Source organism: Harpia harpyja, chromosome 20 (genome assembly GCF_026419915.1).
Source record: "Harpia harpyja isolate bHarHar1 chromosome 20, bHarHar1 primary haplotype, whole genome shotgun sequence".
Taxonomy (NCBI): Eukaryota; Metazoa; Chordata; class Aves; order Accipitriformes; family Accipitridae; genus Harpia; species Harpia harpyja.
Genome location: NC_068959.1, coordinates 7,316,443 through 7,332,677, shown reverse-complemented (window position 1 = coordinate 7,332,677; position 16,235 = coordinate 7,316,443). Strand labels below are relative to the sequence as shown.

The 16,235-nt window shown below is 52.2% G+C and overlaps 1 protein-coding gene across 1 annotated transcript in view; it reads left to right on the top strand.

Moving 5' to 3' along the window:
* Positions 1-12,220, top strand: part of FAT2 (FAT atypical cadherin 2) — a 59,789-nt gene extending 47,569 nt beyond the window's left edge. The window contains exons 20-24 of the mRNA XM_052772055.1: positions 718-863; positions 4,172-4,613; positions 7,149-7,302; positions 9,178-9,770; positions 10,610-12,220. Of these exons, the coding sequence (XP_052628015.1) occupies positions 718-863; positions 4,172-4,613; positions 7,149-7,302; positions 9,178-9,770; positions 10,610-11,142 (1,868 nt within the window). The 3' untranslated portion in view covers positions 11,143-12,220. The remainder of the gene's footprint in view (positions 1-717; positions 864-4,171; positions 4,614-7,148; positions 7,303-9,177; positions 9,771-10,609) is intronic.
* The last annotated feature ends 4,015 nt before the right edge of the window (positions 12,221-16,235 follow it).

Below are 16,235 nucleotides of genomic sequence, written 5' to 3'. Positions count from 1 at the left end.
TTTCCATGGAATTAGGTTGCCCAACAACCAACAACTCTGCCTGCAATTTCAAAGCCAAATCTAGATTCTCAGAGCTTGAAAGGTTCACATAGTTTTTTCTTTTTTTTTTTTTTTTTTAGTTAATCTCCTGTAGCATTTAATAACAGCAACATCTGTCTAGCTCATTAGGAAAAGTCACCCATACCTAGCAGGTAACGAAGCTCTCAAGTGATCAGAATTTTGATCTCTGAGCTCCTGTGTTGATCCTAGACTCAGCAAAGCACAGACTAACTGATAAATTTGAGTAAAGCCAAATAAAACACATTTGTTATACTCAATCTAGAGTACTTTGAGAAATAAATGGAGGGAGCAGGGATAGAGGTTAGCATGACTTGGGCAGGTATGGTAAGGGGATACCATAGAATAATACAAAGACTTATTAAGGATTAGGAAATTCAAGGGTGTTGTAGACCACGCTGAAGACACCCTGAAGGTGCTATAGGACAGAAATAGCCAGGCTGCTATTGCAGGATTGTTTTACAGTTGATTACACAGAAGAAATACTGGGAGCTCCAAATGGGAGCTGTGGGAGATGCAGTGCAGCGGTACATAGGTTGCCGTGGTTGGGATTGTTCCTGGACAGTTATGGTGTCAGGCTGGGAAAAGAGGCAAGGCTTGATACAGTCCATAGCCTCAAAGTGTGACAAAGATGAGACCTTTTGCTCATTCTCCTTCCAGGAACAGCTGTGAGGTTTGGAGGCCACAGCTACATTTGGTACCAGCACTCACAGATCGGCTCCTGGCACATGCATTTTCGCCTGAAGACCCACCAGCTGCACGCTGTCGTGTTCTACGCTAACGGGACTGACCATGCCACTTTGGAGGTATGTATTGCAATGCATGGGGATTTCTTTCCAGCATAAAAAAACCTTACTCTTTGTGGGAAGGTAATCACAGAAAGAAGATGCAATAATGTGTACCCTTAGTAATTCATCTAGCTAAAATATAAGACTTGGGAAGACCAAGTGAGAGCTAAGCACAGTTTGGTAATTGCTGCAGCCACAACTAGGGAATTTTCTTTTACATCTGTGAATGAATGTGCTAGTCTCTGGTGTGAAGGCAGCATATGCTCATATCATAGATCTACATCATCGTATTTCCTTATGGCTTGTTTCTCCATCCCTCTCTTATACCACACCTCTCAGTGCAAACAATTTACCACGTGGCATTTTCTCCAGACCCATCTGCTTCCAGTGTAGCAAAGGGAATGCTTCCCCCCAGACCTTAGGAGTGGAACCACACTCCCACTAAACACACAAACCCTTTGCCAGACCACAGTATGGCTCCATCCACACAGAGGAGGCGGCCACATTGGACTAGAGGGTTGGGGTAACAGGGTAGAGATGAGGAGGGCACAGGTGAGCTCTGCGGTTGGGAATGATATCACCAGCCTTTACCTGCATCAGAGCATATGCCAGTCAGGTCATGCATCTAATCAAATAGACCTCAATTTAAAGGTCCTTTACAGTAATGGACAAAACAGACAAAGCAGGAGTCTTAAATGCTATTTCTCAATGCCCCACTCTTTTTCAACCACTTTCTTCAGGTGGTTTCACTGTTTAAGACACCTGCAGAGCCAGGAACAGTTCAGTCCGATCGCTCTCCTCCCTCTGGCTGCACACCAAATCTACCCAGCATTCAAAGATCATCCTCCTCTTCCACTTTGGCAGGAGAAGGAAAGCAGCAGATGACTAAAGAATAGGGGGTTTGTATATTCCTCATCAATTAAATTCAGACTAATTGGAGACCAAGATCATAAGACATACTTACCAGCTGACAGAGATTTGTCCCTGAGACTAATCATGTTAAGATCTATACACTGTAACCTACCTGGAAGTGCTCATCCTGTCCCTGAATTCCCTCATCCCTTCTCATGGTTTCACAACCTCATCTTCCTATTTTGAAATACTTTTCTTTCAACTGTTATAAAAGACCCACACAGACGGGGAACCGCACAGCAGCCAACACCCACAGACCTGCCCATGGTACATATTGCAAGCTCCTGCTGCTGCAGCCATCGCTCCTGAAGAGCAAGAGCAGAGAAACATCATCCATATGTCCTGTACCTGTCTCTGAGAGTCACTTTAAGCTGCATTGTAAAGGGCTTAATGAGAAAAACTTCTCAAGAAGGGTCTCTAGCTTTCTACCCTGTCTCTAGGAAGGAGAGTCACCAAGTAGTTCAGCAGAAGGAGTCCAGCAATCCAGATGGTGTCCAGAAAGGATGAGATGGCAGGAAGCTCTACTGAGCCAGGCCTACCACACAGAGTCAAGGCAGAAAAGACTCATTATTGATGGAGTTCAGTGTGTCTATGATCTCCTGTACCCAGATGTCTCCACAAGCTTTTCAATACGAAACTATCATAAAGCCTCCACCATCAAGTTGCCTGTGTATCATTTCTTCCCTGACTCACTTTATTAACAATATCTCAGGGGTCAAATCTCTTCTAGACCATCTGGCCTGAAAAAACGGAAGGAACCCCTCAAGATTTTAAGCTTCGTAGACTTCAGTACTCTAGGTGTGAGCCAAAGCTTTGAAAGAATCATAACCAATGGTTCATAGATTTGGTGAAGAGGATAAGTTCTCCCAAGGGCATGCATATCATCGCCCTTCCAACCACTAAGCTCTCCTGATGTTCAGAAATAGGTTGCAGCAAGAGGATGGCAAACCAGGCAAGCTGGGAAAGACTTGGCAGTCTGTCAGTTCTTGCTGCAGGGAATCGAGTTCTCAACTGTCTCCCAGCCCCAGAAATTGATAAGCCCAATCTACAGACCCATCTGAAGTGAAATCATATTCCTCCAGATAAAGTGAAGTGACAAAGTTCTCTGGTGCACTTGCCAATTGTGCAAAGAGATTTACACACATGTTGCCCTGAGGCCTTTCCATGGCGTGTGCCAGCTGCATCTAGTTCTTCCTTCTTTCAGCAGTTGCTCTCTCCTCCCACTGGGATTTATTCATACTGTGGGCTTCTCTAAGAGTTAACTGTTGTCCTGCTCTGCTTTTGACCCATCCAGTGTAGCCCCATCATATCGTATAGTAGGTTCCTCTAGAGTTCAGTGTAGCCCGTAATCACTCCTCCTCTTCTAGCCTCTTCCAAACATCACTACTCCTCGCTGTCTCTAATGCCCCCCATAGAGATCTCTTTTGCCTGGAATGAATTGCTTGATGTTATGTAGCAAGCTCTGCAGGTTTTCCATGAATGTTTCGTTCCATCTCTTTTCTCCTTCTCCATAAGCTCTTGACTTCTATGAGAGAGAGGTTTTATCAACAAAGCACTGGGAAGAAAAAGGTGAAAGGAAGGTTTACCCCTGACTTCACCCTGAAACAACACAGCTAACCTTTCCTTTCTCCTTCCTCCATATGATTTTTAAAGATTAATCCTGGGCCACAGATAGGAAGTCCTGATGTCCCAGTTTAACGCAGAAAACACTGGTGTGGTTCACTTTTAGCAGCTCAATATCTTGTCTCCCTCCCATCTGCTGGAGATCAAGGATTGGATTGCAACACCTATCAGCAGCTTTGGCCTGGCTTTCCAGCATGCTGGTTAGGAGCTGGGTACAACAGTAATACCTTTCTCTGCCTCCCAACTTCTCCTTGCCTCCTCCAGAGAAAGCTGCCAGTGCTCATCCTCGAAGAGGTCCTTTCAGCACCCTCACCCATGCCAAAGGGGCAACTGCTCCAGCACCTTCCCCACCACTAACGAGACAGCGAGAACAGAATAAAGGCCACGTGGCCCAGGACAAGAGTCCATCTGTAACTGGTTATGGATAGCCTGAATGCCAGGGCTCTGATTAGGCTCAGGAAGAGGGGAGAAGAGGCAAACAGCTGCAGGAGTATGATCACACGGCTCTGCAGCCTGTTATGTGGAAAGATGAGCTTCCCTCCCTGCACACTGGTCAAAGGTTGCAGGGAAGGACCACGGGTGAAATTGTGCCAGAGAGATGAAGGCGTTTTGCAAAATAAAGGAGGTTGCAGTCACTTAAACAGGCTTTAACTGATCCATGCATAGCTTAATATGGGTGAAAGGGGCTGCATTTGCGTAGCTGGTTAATTCTTGGAAAGTGTTGAAAGCCTCCATGAACAGCAGCCACCCTGTATCGCAGCTAACCGTGACTCCTGGGACATGTTTTGCAGATGGTTAATGGAGTCCCTCAACTTGGGTACAGCTGCCAGGGGAACTACAGCGGGAACCTCTCCTCCTCACGTTTTGTGAGCGACGGTGAGTGGCACTCAGTGTTTCTGGAGGTGAAGAATACATCTGTCCGCCTGCTCATCGATGGCCTGGGAAACGCCTCTCTCCAGCTGCCGGGGACCTGTAATATCTCCCGGGGAAGACGAGACCTGCTTTTTGGGGGCCTCCGACAGCCACCTCAGTCCCAGAAAGTCACGTGGGGGTTCAGGGGCTGCCTGGACGTGGTTGCAATCAACGGCAGAGAAGTGGTTCTCCTGCCCGGGAAAGGGCAATCAAAGGAAGTCATGGAAGAGGTGGGGATAAAGCAATGTTGTTCCCCTACCGGTGCCTGCAGCAGCAACCCATGCCTCAACAACGGGATGTGCTCCGAAACTCATGGAGGAGGTATGTGAACATCCCATGCAGAGCAATAGGAGAGCAATAAGCAGTGAGGGGAGGGAAAGATGCAACCTCTTCATTCACCCTCATGGGAGGGGCTACTCCAGAGAAGAATTAGAGGTCCCCTGTCCCAGGGGACCTCAAGTGATGGCTGACTCTGTCAGCAGCAGCTGGGGGGTATGAGATCATCATCTTGGCTCTCACCAGCGGACCATGGCCCGGAGGGCAGGAAGGTGTTTCTAAGGAGTGTGCATGACCTAGGAAAGCAGTGCAGCCTTGCCAAAAACTCAAATGCAAATAGAAATTCCACCCACCCCTCTGCATCCTCTTTGCTTAAGGAGCCATTAGCAAGGCTGGAATCAGGCAAGATGGGATCACGCAGCGATGATATCTGGGCAGAAACAAGCCAAGATCTTGGTCTATTCCCACTGCAGCCAGTGACTCCCCAGGGCTATGGGAAGGGATATGGGAAAACCATAAGCTCAAATCCAAGTGTCTCAGGCTAACATGGGGCACACGTGCTCAACAGAGGTTTGATACCAGGCTCTGCCCAAGACAGTCTCACCGCTGCCCTGTTCCTCCCATCAGAGGGTCTCCCCACAGTGAGCTGTATCACAGGGAGAGGGCTAGTTTGCAGTGGCCTCGAGGGGAGGAACTGCTCCCAGTGATGCCCACCCTTGTGTCAATGCCCTACACCCATGTCCTAGCTTCCAGCACAGCAGGGCTGCACCCTGTAACACCCTATCAAGATAGATACTGTTTGTGCTTTGGCCCTTCCATGGGGCAGAGGGGTGCTTTCCAGGCTGCTGTGTGGGGCAGAAGCTCCTCCTGCAGCTTTGTGCTCTTTGGGGCCATTGCCAAAGCCCACACCCTGCCCAGCAAGTAAGTGAGGACAGAGGAGGGAGCACACCTCCTCCTGCCCTGCCCGCAGGCTCTGGGAATGAGATTCCCAGCCCTGTCGACTCAGCAGCTGCCTAGTTCAGGTGAACTTGTTTGACACGAGGTGCATCTATACTGAACAGTTAACCTGGCTGGCACTCACGTCTCAGCCTTACCCTTGAGACCCTCTGCACAGAAAAACCCCTCTGGCTGGGCTCGAAGGGGCTCAAAGCCCATGAGGTGAAAACTCATCTCTGCTTTAAGTCAAGGCATCACCTTCTTGCTTCGCAGAGAGCATACAATGGGAGGAGGGAGGAAAAAAAATCACTCCCTCACTAATAATCAGTCAGTGCTCTTCCCATAGTTTCCTTTCAAGGTGATCAACTTCTCCTGTAAATGGCCCAACTGCCCAGGAAAGAGCCTGTGGGACACAGCCGCAGGCAGAAACATGCAGGACACTGCTTCGGGGAAGGGGTTGCTCAAGGGACATTTAGTTTGTGTGGTTATCCTGGGTGCTTGGCTTCCCTGAGTGTTGTGGGCTCAGTCCTGGAGACCACAGGCACGCAGCGTGAGTTTATCCAAAGCTCTGCCCAGGGATCTCAGGCGTGGGATTACATGCACAGGCAAAGACACGTCTGTGCGAGCGAGCCCGGGTAAGCCACGTGGCCGCGTGAGAACGCATCTGTGCAGAAAGGGTCAAAGCCAGACAAGCCACCACATCAACCACAGCACTCAGGACCACAGGTGCAAACACATGTGAACCCCCGCATCCAGGAACACATGTGTTTGGGCACACGCAGCCCTACGGGCAATGTCCAGCACCTGCTGCGCGAGCATCAGCACGTCCTTGTTGTACAACCACTAACACGCATGTGAAAACAGGTCTACATTTGTTCATCCTGTGTTCTAAAGCAGGGATGTTTAGCTTGTGGACGAGTAACAAAGACTTTTCAAGCGTGCTGCAAGGTGGAAGCTCCGAACTTCCCGCATGGCACCACCAGCCGGGTGACTAGCAGGAGCTCAGCACAGCCAGGGACGTTCCCATGCTTAGGGCTACACTAAACAGCAGCCAAAAATGCAAAGAGCAGCAGCCCCCTCCAAGTCCCCGGCTATGCCGGGTTTCTCTCTGGCTGCGAGGAGACACCTCCTGTAGGCAAGAGAAACCTGACATGTTGAGACAGGCGCTTCATACCGCGAGAACTTGCAGGACCAAAGACATCGGAGAACAATAAGTTACAGAGGATTGCATTTAGCAGAGTCAGAAACTGTGAATCAGCCAGCCAGGCTCCCCTTCCTTTAATCTGAATTTGTCCCCCAGCTTCTCCACGCAATAAAGCTGTGCCCTGAATACATTCCTGGCAGGAGAGGGTCCGTGTCAAGAGACGACAGGCTTGACTTGTTGCTTAAATAGCTCTCCAGTGCCACTACCTTGCTCCAGAGCAACCACCCAGCCCCCGGGTCCTGCAACATACCCGCCAGCCCTCCACAGATGGCTTGGGTGCCCCACAGCACCTGCTGTGGCAGCAAGTACCTATGCTTAGGTAGCCGGATTGAGCCCCCTGTGCTCAACCAGCCATCAGCACCAGGCCCTGCTCCTCCCTGTTCTTGCTAGTTCTTCTATACGGATACATTCTCTGTATGGCACTCTTTCACCCTCTCCAGGTTACACCTGCATCTGTCCCGGTCTGTTTTCTGGTGAGCACTGTGAGCTAGGGGACAGTCCCTGCGAGTCCAAGCCCTGCCTGCACGGGGGAACCTGCAGCCTCTCTGCCACCGGCTACTCCTGCCACTGCCCTGACTGGTACCTGGGCGAAAGGTAAGGTCCGGGAAGGCTTCGGGACAAGCCATCGCCCATGGTGGGCTGAAAACGTGATGTCTACCAACGAGCATTGCACATTTCTGGAGCTCAGCAGATCCAGACGCTCTGGGATTAATTGCAAATTGCATGTAGCTGAACATTGCAGCAGGGAAGCGTCTGAAGGCAGAGCTGAGCAGACCGGGACATAAATAGCTCTGCCATCGTGTGGTCATTGCCCCTCTGTGCCCATCTTCTCTGAGCAGCAGGAAAAAAAAGAAAAATCTCTTCTCACAGATGCTTTGAATGCCTGCAGATGCTATGCTTGGTGCAGGTTCAAAGCCTCTCCTTGCGGTGTGAGCTGAGCTTGGCTGGGGTGGGGGCACCCTGGCAGCAGGGTATGGGCAGGCACTGCACTGGGTGGCAAGAGGATGCCCCAAGGCTGGCACAGTTGCGAGCTGCCCCCTCTTTCAGTCTCTGGGACACCCACCCTGGGTGCCAAAGGGGCTGTTTCTGCCCAGGACCCGCTCTGCAGGGCTCATCCAAGGGCAGTATCTGTGCCAGGACACAGCTGCAATTCATCCAGTTCAAAGCTGAGCTCAGGATAGTGGGCTACGCTGAAAAGCAAGTGCAGCATGCCATTCCCCCTCTCCTGTCAGATAGCCTAAGGATCCCCGTTATCATGAGGTGTCGGAGTGTTTGGCTTTGGCCCTGAACCCTATGGCTCATATCGCTTTGAAGTTCTCACCATCAGTGTTACAGCTTGGATACATTTCCCATATATGAAATGTCAGTGCACACTTGGAAATATCTGCAGCTAGAGAATTAACCCAGGCCCAGAGGCTGCTCTGCTGCTCAGCATTACCCGCTGCAACCAGGCACCCCCTCCAAGCCCCCTGCCCTGCCTCCAGCCCAGCCAGATGAGAGATGCTCAGCACAGGCTCAAACAGCATCACGTCCAGTTCATCCTTCTGCCTTAGCCATTTAGCCAGGATGAACACTGATTTGAATCAATGCAAAGGCAGAAATCGTTCACGCAACTCTTGGAATAAAAGTATGTAGCTGAGCATTAGGTGGCAGTGCAATATCTGAAATCACCGGTCATCCAGCCAGAGCCTGCGGGTGCTTGTTGCACACACCAGTTCACACATCCTAAAACACTAAGAAACAAGAGGAGCCCAAATCTCACAGAGTTTGTTCTGTAACAAGAAAAAAAAAAAGGAAGAAAAGCCAACAAAACATTGCATATTCTCCCTAGCACGGGGAGATCGTTACTGTTGGAAGGCAAGGTCCCCTGTACTGCTGGGGAACTTTTAGGTTGTGTGGGGTGGAGCAGGACAGAGAATCAAAAATTCAGTCTCAGTTCCACAGATGCTCCATAAAATGCCAAAAAAGCCTCTCCAACAAGGATGCCCATTCACCACTTCTCAGGCTAGATGTTCCCCAAATGTTTGCTGCAACCTGCAAACATCCACAGATCATTCCGAGACCCCACAGAGCCTGGAGGACATATGAGATTTCATAAGAGGTTAAGACATCTCAGAGTGACCTTGGGCTCCCTAATTCAATATGATGGGAGCATCTCTCTATGCAGTGTTAGCCCTAGAAACTCCAAATACTCCTCTGAGGCAGGAAGCCCCTCATTTTAATTTGTTGCACATGACTGAAAAATAGGACCATCCTATAAAATATGGCCTCCTGAAAAGAATCGTTTTACACTCCAGGATCACAGTCCTCTGCCAGGAGAGGCAGGTAGCACGAGTCTAGCAAGGGAGGGAGCGCAGACCAGGATGGAGCATCCTTGGCTGGTGTAAGTCAGAGCCCTGAATAGGATGACGCAGTTTTAGCTACATCCCCATGCTGATGGTGTTTGTCTCCAACCTTTCCTCCCCACAGGTGCGAGAAGCTGGCCGAGGAGTGCAAAGACAACCCGTGCCGAAACGCCGGGCGCTGCGTGAGCAACCAGGGCTCCGTCCGCTGCATCTGCCCGTCGGATTACCAGGGGGACTACTGCACACAGCCCATCATTACCCCCGCCATCGTGCCCACGCAGTGGGTGGTGGGCCCCGAGGAGATTGCGGAGATCGTAGCCGGCGTGCTGGGGGTGGTCATCCTGGCCGTGGCCTTTGTGTTCATCCGCAAGCGCTACCGCCAGCGGTCCAAAGCCCACAAGCCCGTGGCTCGGGAGGACCCTGACCTGCTCACCAAGAGCGAGTTCTCCAAGAGCGTGGGTGTGGGCACCCAAGCCGTGCCACCCATCGAGCTCAACATCCTCAGTGACACGGCACACAACAACCTAGACCGGGCCACGCCAGAGCAGCGCAAACCCACCAGCAGCCCCGAATTCGTCACCTTCAACTCAGCCAACACCCCAAAGCACCGGGGAACCATCGTGTGCAGCGTGGCACCCAACCTGCCCCCCGCTGCACCCCCCTCCAACTCTGACAATGAGTCCTTCATCAAGTGCACCTGGGCCAGGGAGGAGATGGGTCAGTAGCCAAAGCTTTTTCTTGCTCTTACACATCCCTCTTCCCCTTGTGAAGTGGATCTAAGGTTTGCAAACATGAGGGACCAACAGTGTTGGTTAAAGCCAAGCAAAGCACGGGCAAACACTGCCCGAGTCCTGCTATAGGTCCTTTATTGGCTTTTCCCTCCCTGCTCACCAGTACATCCCAATTCTCAGCTTTAACCTGCTCAGTCTTGTACACAATCAGCAGGGAAACCATTAATGCATAGCCTGGCTTCCCACACATCCTGAGTCAAAAGGCCCCATAAAAGAGAATAATGAAGCTAAGGGGAAAAAATTAAGGTCCTAAAAGTCAGCGTGAGTTTTAGTGATGGCATTTGCATCATTGCTCCTAGGCAGAGGGATCGCACCCTCAGGGGAACACCTTGCTTGGCTCCGGACAGCAAGGTTACTGCTTTCTCTCCACGCAGGAGTTCATCACCAAAGTACACTGTTAGAGGAGAGTTCACAAGAGTAACTACAGGGAAAGGGAGAGATCCAGTGGATCACTTGCTCTGCCCCCCTCCCTTCATCATGCAAGCTCTTTGCATCTGAATGGCATGATGCAGTGTGTCTTTTGGGCACTAGAGTAGTGGATGTCTGAAGGCTGGTGGGAACACTGCCTGGGCACAGCCAGGGGTGCCCTCAGGTACCTTCAATTCCCAAAGAAGCAACTACATCTCCCCTGTTCCTACGTCTCCTCTCTTCCCTGGTCTGCCACATCTCCTGCAGGCTCAGAGTCTACAGAAGGAATTAGCGGGAGGGCAAGAGAGGGGAAACAACAGCTTGAACCACAGCTAACACAACTCTGTTTTGTTCCAGTCTACCCAGCAGAAACGACCTACTGGCCTCCCCGGTACCTGTCATCAGACGTCCAGGAGTATTCCCACTATGAGATCATTCAAGGGCCCCCTGCGTCCTCCTCCCACCCTCCTCTCCCCCCACCGCCCCCTCCACCGGCGGATGCGGAGCCAGTCGCTCTTTACGGGGGCTTTCCCTTCCCGCTGGACCAGAGCAACAAGCGGGCCCCCATCCCACCCCGCTACAGCAACCAGAACCTGGAGGACTTCTTGCCGCTCGGCCCCGTGGACATGGGAGCCTCCCAGTGCCAGAACGAATATACGGCCATCAGCTACTACCCAGCCCAACTGGTGCAGGGCGAGGGTGTCCCGTACCAGCCCGACCCCGGCTACAAGCGGGTGAGCATGCGCCTGAGCGTGGCCCAGCCCTCCTACGCGGACTGCGAGGTGGGCCACCAGCCCAGCATCCGAGCCCAGCCCCTTCCACCGCCCAACTACGAGGGCTCCGACATGGTGGAGAGCGACTACGGGAGCTGCGAGGAGGTGATGTTTTAACGGGGGGCTCGTCCTCGAGATGAGAAGAGAAGCGCGTCTCCACGCGGAACAGCGTGCAGGGGGCTGGCACGTGCCGCTGAAGGGAGGCTTACGTGTCCCGTCCCCCCTCAGCTTGCAACATCTCCCCCTGCACCAGCTGGGTTGTAATTTGGCTGGATCCTTCCCCTCGCTGCCCTCCACGGCGCTCCTGCTGCAAACGGAGGGGAAACGCTCCAGCCGCTGCCGGGACACGGAGGATGCTCCTGGGATGCCAATGACTAACCTGCCTCCTTGCCAAGGGGACTTCCTCCAACACCGCGCAGGACCGCAGCATGCCACCTCCTCCCACCCCGGGCTCCCTGGTCACAGGGATGATGAGGAGGAGGAGGAGGGCAAGCACTGCAGGCATGGCAGCAGTCGTGGTGGAGAAGGTGCGAAAGGACTAGCGATGCACAGCCTGGGAGTGTCCCAGGCGGGACAGCAGAAGCTCCCTGCCCCCAGCTCTGGCTCCGAGGGCTTGCATCAAGCCAACAGTTTGCCCAGTGGAATGGATCAGCTGGTGCAAACCCTCTTCCATGTCTGCTCCCCAATGCAGGGAGAGAGATGAGGGAATGCAGCTGGTCCCATCAGTACATCCCTCACTTGGCCAACGGAAGTCCAAGGAAAAAAAAAAAAAAAAAAAAAAAAAAAAAGTCCATTTCTGTAGAAAAACCGAACAACAAGCTTCATCACACCAGGAGCCACCCACAGACTCAAACAGGGCAGCTAGCAACAAAGCAAGACCCCTGCCCAGCCGGGCTGTGCTCGCAGGAGTAAGGGAGACCCTGCCCCAAGGATGTGAGTACAGACACGTCCCCGTGGCTGTCATGGTCCCACGCTGAATGCAGTGGTACGTGGTCCTGCCACGCAGCTGGGGCTCCCCGGTGTGTCCCAGAAAGACTGGCCAGCACCACGTGGCATCTCCTACCTGAGTCGGGGCACCAAGGCTGTTGAGCGTGGGTTTGCCTGTATGTCCTTGTGCTTGGAAATGTATCATTTCTTCGTGAGAGGTTTTCTTTGGTTGGTTGTTTGATGTAACTTTTTTGTTGTTGATTTTTGGAAAGTATTAAAAGAGTTTGGATTTTTTTACTATCGTGATTTTACCCGATAACTCAAGGATTCCCTTATAAACAGGACATCCCTGCCTAGCTCCAGCCAAGGGCAGCCCAGGGAGTAACAGCTTATTTTGGACACCAGCACCCCCAGCCTCTTGAGCCTTCAGAGAACTACCAAGACAGCAAGTTCAATGCATCTTTGAGGATCCTAGAAGAGCCAGAGGAAGGAGGCAAACCCACAGTAGCCTGCCTTGCTTTGGGAAGGCAAGAGCTTCCTGTATCTGTTAGCTCAGCAGCAAAAGGGTTGAAAGGACCCAAATCCAAGCCCTGCCTTGATTCCCATCCCCAGCCAAACACCCTTGGGAAAACAGAAATTCATCTCATTTCTGAAAGTAAAGCCACAGCCCTTAAGGAGATGACTATCACCCAGTTAACCTGGAAAACACACCTGACTCAAGCATATCTGCAGAGAGTTCCCTAAAACACCCAGCACAGACCCTGTGGGACACAGCAGCCAGTCCCAGAACCTGTAGACCCTACCCACAGCCCCACTCCCCTGCCCGAGCATCCCCTGGGCATCAGGGCTGCCTGCTGCTCCTCCGGCACCCACCAGCCACCCCCACAGCCCCGCGAAGCGCTGCCTGTTTTACCTCTCAAAGTTCTCATGCACTTTGACAATTTTTTTCACCAAAAACCGCAGGCTCGTCACTGCTGTCACTCCCCCACGCTCACCAGGCAGTCTCCTCTGGAAGGGCTCGCCGTCAACTGGAGAGCATGATCCATCTCACGGTTCCCCCAGCAACAGCTGATGACATCACTAAAGCTCAGCAATGTTTTGAGTGTCAGTGATGTCATTAGCTATCACCATGGAGACAGCAAAGGGAGGACCGGGGAAGCAATGCTTCCAAGGGCCAACATCTGCAGGGGGCAAAGTGCTGTGGGGGCCAAGTGACCCCAACAGTGACCGACGAGGGGGGACCGTCCCAGCCCAGGGCAGTGCCTCAGTGTCCCCTGCCTGGAGATCAGCCTGCTCGGGGGAAAGGCAGGACCCCAGCCACACCAGTAGGTGGGTGCGCACAGAGGTTTGCTTCAGACTCCCCAAACTCAGCCCCTTGGTTAACATGGTGATGAGGGTCCATGTTGGTACAGCGGATCCCTGGACAGCAGAGAGGGCAGGTATGGAACAATGTGTCGGCTCTGTCCTCCTGATAGCAGAGGGCTGGCCAGCCACAGGGACTCCTTCCCTTGTGTTTGCAACAAGTGCGTGAGATAAATGTTCCCATCTCCCTCTGTCTCCAGCCACCTGAGTTGTGTGTGCATCTGTGACCACAAAGGAAGGTAAGTTTTACACAACCTTTTGAATGGATTTTATGGCCAGGGATCACAAGTGAGCCTAAGCCACAGCTGGCCTTCAAAGAGATCCACAAGTCATTTTGGAAAAGCTCCCTCCTAAACCTGTACTATTTGTTCTGCAGCAGAAGAACAACTACAAGGCAATGGGAGGTTGTAAGCACAAAATCTTGTTAGCAGACATGGAACAAAGTATTTTGACCCCCAGATAACCTGCCCCAACCCTCTTTGCTATCCTTTCCCGTTGCTACTGCATCCTGCTCACCCCACAGCACAACGGGAGGCCTCATGCTCAGCTGGCGACAGCAGCTAGAAGGGCGAGACACATCTTCCAAGGTCTTCAGAGAATCGTGCAGGACAAAGCACCTTCTTATGTTTCCCTTGCCACACTGTGCCCAGAGATGCATATATGTTGGCTGCACACGAGCATCTAGCAGTTATGCCATGGCCCAGATGGCAATGGAGAAATACTGGCAAAACACTGTTATTCAACAGCCCTGTCGGGAAGATGCCAGCATGCTACGCTAGGGCAAGGGAGTAGCACGTTGGTGCGTATCAGCCCATCCTGTGTGTCTGTAAGTGTATTATACAGCAGTTGAAAGGAAATACAGGCAGTACAAGTGGGAACACCTCAGAGCACTAACACGCAGGGGCAGATCATGCAATTTCTTGCTCACAATGAGAAGCAGAGCATCATCCGGGAGCCCTGAACCGCTGTTTGGGTGCAATAGGTGGATGCACGCAGAGGTTTGCTTCAGACTCCCCAGACGTCTTCCTGGCCAAGGAGGAAGCCACATTCTCCCCCCGTGGCAGCCAAGCACCTATAGCTGATGGGGTGGGACAGCCTTCACCACAAATTCACGCAGGCCCAGTTTACCTGTTCCTCATTTGTTGCTCCTAAGAGCAAAGACACGTGAGCTCTCCTGTTTGCTCGTTCTCCCCAGACCAGAATAAAACAGAAATAATTTCCTGAAATGCTCTCGTTGCATTTTTGCTGCAGCAGCACTAGGAACACACCAGGGTTGTGCCTGGGAGGTTCAGAAGGACCTGTCCATACAGCAGCACTCCCAGGCACCAGTGAAGTGATATCTTTGAGTCTTAAACACCCACCACACCCCCACAGCCCCCAACTTCATCAGTGTTATGCTTCCCACTAACCCCATCCCAGAAACTCCCAGCGCTTACTGACCCAAGCCTCAACTTTTTGGCTTTGTCTCGACTGCTGGGTGCCTTAGTGCTGAACTGGGGGAGGGCACACAAGAAAGGACACAAACACAGGGAGGCTTGGGACACCCAGATAGAGATGCTTGGCTCAGACAACAAGCAGATGTGAAAAAAATGCTCTTCACATCCCCTTCTGGGACCAAAATGGGGGAAGGGGGATTCCATTTGGGGCACACAGGGACGTTCTCACTGGACAGCCCAGATACGAACCGAAACCAGCCCCATGGCCAGCTGGCCCGGGTCCTGAGTTACCCTGAGGTCTGCAAGGGAACACAGCCTCCTTCTTTGAGACCCAGCTCTGCTCGGCACAATTCAGTCCCTGCGTGGATTAGGACTGATATTTTAGCTGTTTGGATTTACTTGGTAAATCCCTCTCAACACTTCCATCCTAAAAGAGCACAATCCCTGCACATCAATTTGGGCACAGCATTTCTAAGCCCAGACATCAGTGGGTTGTGTGGAGAAACACAGGAGAGATCCTGGGGGAGGTGTGAGAGTAACAAGAGCTTTTTTTGTAAGTCCAAAAATTGCTTCAGGCTGGAGAAAGTTGGAGGAGAGACCTCCCAAGGCCTCAATTACCCTACTACTCTAAAGCACTTTGTAGACAGAGCACAGCAACATCTCTGCCAGGCCCAAGACTGGGACCGGGGCTGCCTCTGGGCAGGAGCAGCACAAGCAGCAAGAGAAAGGAAACCCACCAGTACAGCACACAGCACACTGCTCCAAACCCCCAGTCTGACCACACAACTTTTATGCTGCCCCAGCACCTCGGGCTGCAAATCCTGCCAACAGCTCCATGTCCCAAACCAGGGACTCACCTGGCTCCCCAAAACACCCCCGGGATACCACAGCACCCTACCTGCTGGCTGGAGGGGGGCTCATCACACAGAGAGGCTGAGAAGGGAAGAGAAGGATAGCATCCCTCCTGCCTGAACTGCCGGCAGCAGGACGAGCATCACCTGGCACAACCAAACCTCCCACCCCAGCCCTATTACCCCACCACAGCTGGGGTTAATCCCAAATTAAAAGCCAAGGGAGGGACCACTTGGCTGCAATTGTGCAGGTCCCCAGCTCGGCTTTCCTCTGCCGGGATGGGTTTGTGAACTTTGCAGTTCCCTGTGGCTATTTTTAATAAAACTCTAAATGCAGATGGGTCCCCAGAGCAGGCTCATCCGCCTGCTTGTTGATGGGACATTGTGAAGAGTAGGTTGCCATCCCTGGCCTTGCTGGAGGAGCAGCATTTTCTTATGGCCAAAGGGAAGGATGGGGTTTGCCTGCTCTGCCCCTGTTTTCTGCTCATAAATCCCAGTTTGTGCCTTAGCTCTCTGGCGCATTCAGCAGAGCGGGATGGCATGAGCCCTGGCACAAGTGGTATCGCAGTGGGGGGGGACCCACCACTGCTGCTGGCTCCAGGTCTGGGCAGGTTTCCGAGGGGTGGCCAGGCTG